The sequence below is a fragment of the Arachis ipaensis genome, chromosome B07 (genome assembly GCF_000816755.2).
Source record: "Arachis ipaensis cultivar K30076 chromosome B07, Araip1.1, whole genome shotgun sequence".
Classification (NCBI taxonomy): domain Eukaryota; kingdom Viridiplantae; phylum Streptophyta; class Magnoliopsida; order Fabales; family Fabaceae; genus Arachis; species Arachis ipaensis.
The window spans coordinates 10,402,081-10,406,631 of NC_029791.2; the positions used below are offsets into that span (position 1 = coordinate 10,402,081).

Genomic DNA, 4,551 nt, shown 5'->3' on the forward strand with positions numbered 1-4,551 from the left:
CAAAATATAATATATCTAAAATCCAAAAAGATAATTATCTAAGGAACAAAAGATAATATCTAGTTTTATTCTCATTTAATTCCAAATCAAAAGTAATAATGACTTATTCAATTAGTATTTATAACAATAAATGAGATCATCATTATATAAGTCATTTATAGTGAAATAGCATAATTTGTGATTACAATTAATATATGTATTGCCCACAAACAAATTAGGAAATTAAAATAATTTCCTAACACATTCTTCTCCTTCTTCAACTTGGTATCAGTTGCCACCCTCGTCTTTCATCGGAGGTTGCATTGATACCACGCCTAATAACCTGCTGAGTTGTTATTTCGATTCCGCGCTTTGCCGTCTTCTCTCTTTTCCTGCCCTTGCTGCACTTCTGTTCGTCGATGCTCTTTCTTTATAATTATGCTATTCCAACTTGCAGGGTGCATCTTTGTGCATCTGTACAATTATTTCTGAAGGTGGTCTGATGATCCACGATCTCTCCAGCGTTCCCATAGCCTCCAATGCTGCAACTTTGTGAGCCAACCAATTTCCTTCTCTTGGAGTCCATGTGAAGCCAAATTCGATTTTTCCTCTTGTGAGTTCAAAAATATCCAGTAAAATAGGATCAATTTCACCTATTCTGCTTTTTTATTTTAATGTTTGCACTAGCATTATATTATCTGATTCTATTAACACCTTCTTCATCTTCATGTTTTTTGATGGAATAATGGCCTGCCTGATTGCTAAAGCTTCTGCTGCTAGACTAGAACCCGCCATAATTTTTGTTGATTCCCCAATTACAAGATTTTCTGTGCTGTCTCTGATTGTCACTGTAGTGGCTCCTGTCCCTGTTGTTGCTTTAAAGGATGCATCAACATTAGCCTTTATCCAAGGCTCTGGGGGAGGTCTCGAGGTAATGGTTCTACTTTTTCTTTTTACTAGTTGTTTATTCTCTATCTGCCTATCCTGTGTTGTTTCTATGAAATGTATCTCTGCCATTTTTGCTCTGTGAATTGTGCTGGCTGGATTGATTCCTATTTTTTGAAACACTGCTTCGTTTCTAGTTTTCCATATTTTCCAACTAAGAAAGGCTATCCTGCTGATCAAAACATCTTGCCCTATTTTTTACACTTCGTCTGATTTCCTGTATACATTTGAGAATCCACTTTCCATATGATGAAATTGTATCCATAGTTGGGCATTTCTGGCACTGGGTGCCGAACCAGGCAGCTCTCGTCCAAGGACACAATAGAATAGCATGCTCTGTGCTTTCAATTTCTAGGTTACAAATTTGACACATAGTACTCTTAGCAATTCTTCTCTTGAATAGGTTCTCATTCACTGGAATAATATTATGTGCAGGTTTTCATACAAATGTCTTTATTTTTTGAGGAGCTTTAATCTTCCAAATTTCTGCCCATAATTCCTTTAGGTCACTGCTTGTGGACGCTTCTCCTCCCTTCACTCCCATTTGTTCCTTTTTTGCCACATAATAGCCCGACTTAATAGAGTAGGATCCATCCAAAGTATATGGCCACACCAACCAATCCTCTCTATCTAATAAGCTAATAGGAGTTTTAATGATCTTCTCTTTTAACTCTGAACTGAAGATAGAACTGATCTTCCTAGAATTCCATCCTTCCCCTGGATCCATTAGTTCACTAACAAATTGCACCTCCCTATGTTGTTCATCTTGAATTTTCTTGGAACCAATAATCCAGTTATCTTCCCACACCTTTACTTTCCTCCCATTCCCGATATTCCATCAACCGTTCCTCCTCAGAAAGTCCCTCCCCTCTAGAATACTACTCCACATCCAGGATGTTTTTGCGTTCCTTTGAGCCTCCCAAAAAGAGCAATCTGGAAAGTATATTGCTTTCACAAATTTTACCCACAGAGACTCTGGGTTTTCTACGATCCTCCATGCTTGCTTGGCCAAGTGAGCTAAATTCTGAACATGGAAATCTTTAAAACCCAAACCTCCATCTTTTTTACTCATAGTTTTCATACGGTATGGAGATGGGACGAGACTGAGAAGAGCGAGCCTAGAAGAGTTTGGTTGGAGTGCTATGGTGTTCCATTACGTGCATGGTCAAGAGACACTTTTTGCAGGATAGGAGAACAGTGGGGTGAGGTGGTGGAATGTGATAATCTGACAGAATCGTGTAACTCATTTAGTGCAGGAAGAGTTCTGATTGATACGTGTGCCTTCGACATGATTAACGAATGGTTACACGTTACAATAGGTATGAGTGGGTTTGACGTAATGGTACGAGAAGTGGGTGGAGAGGGGTATCGAGAAGAATGTTTCGGTAAGCGAAAAAATAATACAGAAGATAGACACAGAAATTGAGAAGACGTGCAGAAATTAGGAGCTGGTAACACTGGCAGCACGGTCGATCGTGGTGGTGATCGGAGGATCGTTGGTGGGGACATGGCGGCAGTGTTTATGGCGGTGGAAAATAGGTCTGAAAAACAAGATAAGGGTAGGATGGTAAATTATTTGAATGAGTGGAATCACAAGAATTCAAAAATTAAGATTGGAGATGCAAATCGTACAGCATTAAACGTGAGACAGGATTCTCGGGGATCCTTTGCTATTAATGAGGAGATTGACTCCGAAAATACAGTATCCAATTATTATGAGGACCGTTATTTTGGGAACCAATTATATGAGGCTACAAGCAAAGAGAATGGGCTGTTAGCTAACAGGCCCAACAAAGTTGCAATAGGACTTGGACCCTTGGTGAAGGATGGGGCCGGGCTGCAAACAGCTGCTGCAGGGTTGCGTAACCGGGTAGGGCCAGAACCGGGTTCCATCTTGACCCGGCATGGAGTGCGCCATCTACCCGAGTCTGCTCCTCAAGCGTCGATTCCAAGAGGGAGTGGGAAGTGCGACGGGATGACTGGGTGGGAGGACGGATATGGTCAGCCAACGCAAGAAGCTAAGGAACCCTCCGATGCGATAACCCTGCAAGGAGAACGCCTTGTGAGCGGGGATAGATTGCAGGTGGAGCCCGGAAACAAGTGCGGCGCAGGGGATGGATCGCAACGCCATATAGTAGGAGGATGAGGGCAGCTGTGTGATCGAGAGGGGAGGACGCGGGAGGTGATGGCTGGGGGTATAATTGGTATAAATGCAGAACAAGCACAGGCACAAGGGATGTACTGTAACATGGAGGTGACGAGAATGAAGAGCGCTATAGAAGATGCAGTGCATTGTATGGATGATGGCAGAGTCAGCAGAGACAATACACCAGAGGAAGAGAGTCGTTTTTGAAGCACGGCAGACTTGAGACTGGAGGAAGGGGAAACATTGACGGAGGGCGGTGCACAGGGTAATAGGAATTGCCAAGAGGATGACAACGAACATGGTACAGAATTAGGATCAGAGACGGCGGCTGGTTCGGATGGTGATGATAAAATAACACGCAAAGAACAAAGACCTAGTTGGGGTGAGGAAATGGCTGAAAACAAAGAAGCTTGGAAGCTGGCAATAGAGTCAGGTGCTCAGTATAGTGATGAGGAGGATATCATGGCTATTTTGCAGGAGCAAAATGAAGTAATTGCGGAGAAGCGACGACAGGCGAAGCAGAAAGCAAAAGCTCGAAGGAGCCGGCCAAAAAATCCAAAATAGGTGTGCAATAAACTTGATCAATGATTTTAAGTTCTTGGAATATAAGGGGGTTGAGAGGTGCTGCAAAAATTAGCATGCTAAAAAATTTTAAAAATAAGTTTAGGTTAGAAATGTTAGGTTTGGTAGAAACAAAGAAAGAGATGGTGACTAAGTATGATGTAGTTCGTATCTGGAAAAGTGACAGTGCGGGTTGGGAGTTTGTAAATTCAACTGGAGCTTCTAGAGGGTTATTATTAATATGGGATGAAACTGTTTTCAAGCTTACTAACTGTTATAAAGGTGATAGATGGATGTGTGTTGAAGGAGTTGTGGTAAAAGATAATTTTCATTGTGTTATATGCTTAGTGTATGGTCCGCATATGAGAACTGAGAAGAGCTCCGTGTGGGAAGAACTGAGTTATATTACAGGACTGTGTCAGGTGCCTTTTTGTTATTTGGGGGATTTTAATGAAATTTTGCACTTGGAAGAAAGAAAAGGAGCGACAAGTCTATCGGCGTCTGCGGAAGATTTTAGAACATGGATAAATGACATGGAGTTGATTGATTTGCCACTAAATGATCGAAAGTATACATGGTTCAGGGGACAGTCATGCAGTCATATTAACCGGAGCCTAGTTTCTTTGGGGTGGCTTGAGGCATACCCAGAGACTTGTCTAAAGGGGGGCCCGAGAGGCTTATCGGATCATTGCCCTTTAATCATGGAAGACAACACGAAATTTGCTGGACCAAGACCATTCCGAAGTCTGGACTTGTGGTTCACACATGAAGGGTTTCTTAGAATGGTGAATGAAGAATGGAAGGAATTAGGTAACATACAATTCTTAGAGAAGATGAAAGCACTGTCTGTACCGATACGCAGATGGCATAAGCAGCACTTTGGGGACATGACTGAGAGGATAAAGAGATTTGAGGAATAA

The 4,551-nt window shown here is 41.9% G+C and overlaps 1 protein-coding gene across 1 annotated transcript; it reads left to right on the plus strand.

The window, feature by feature from the left end:
- On the plus strand, window positions 3,745-4,551 carry LOC107606625. The gene has a single exon (XM_016308666.1). It carries the CDS (start codon window positions 3,745-3,747, stop codon window positions 4,549-4,551), a length of 807 nt encoding a protein of 268 aa, XP_016164152.1.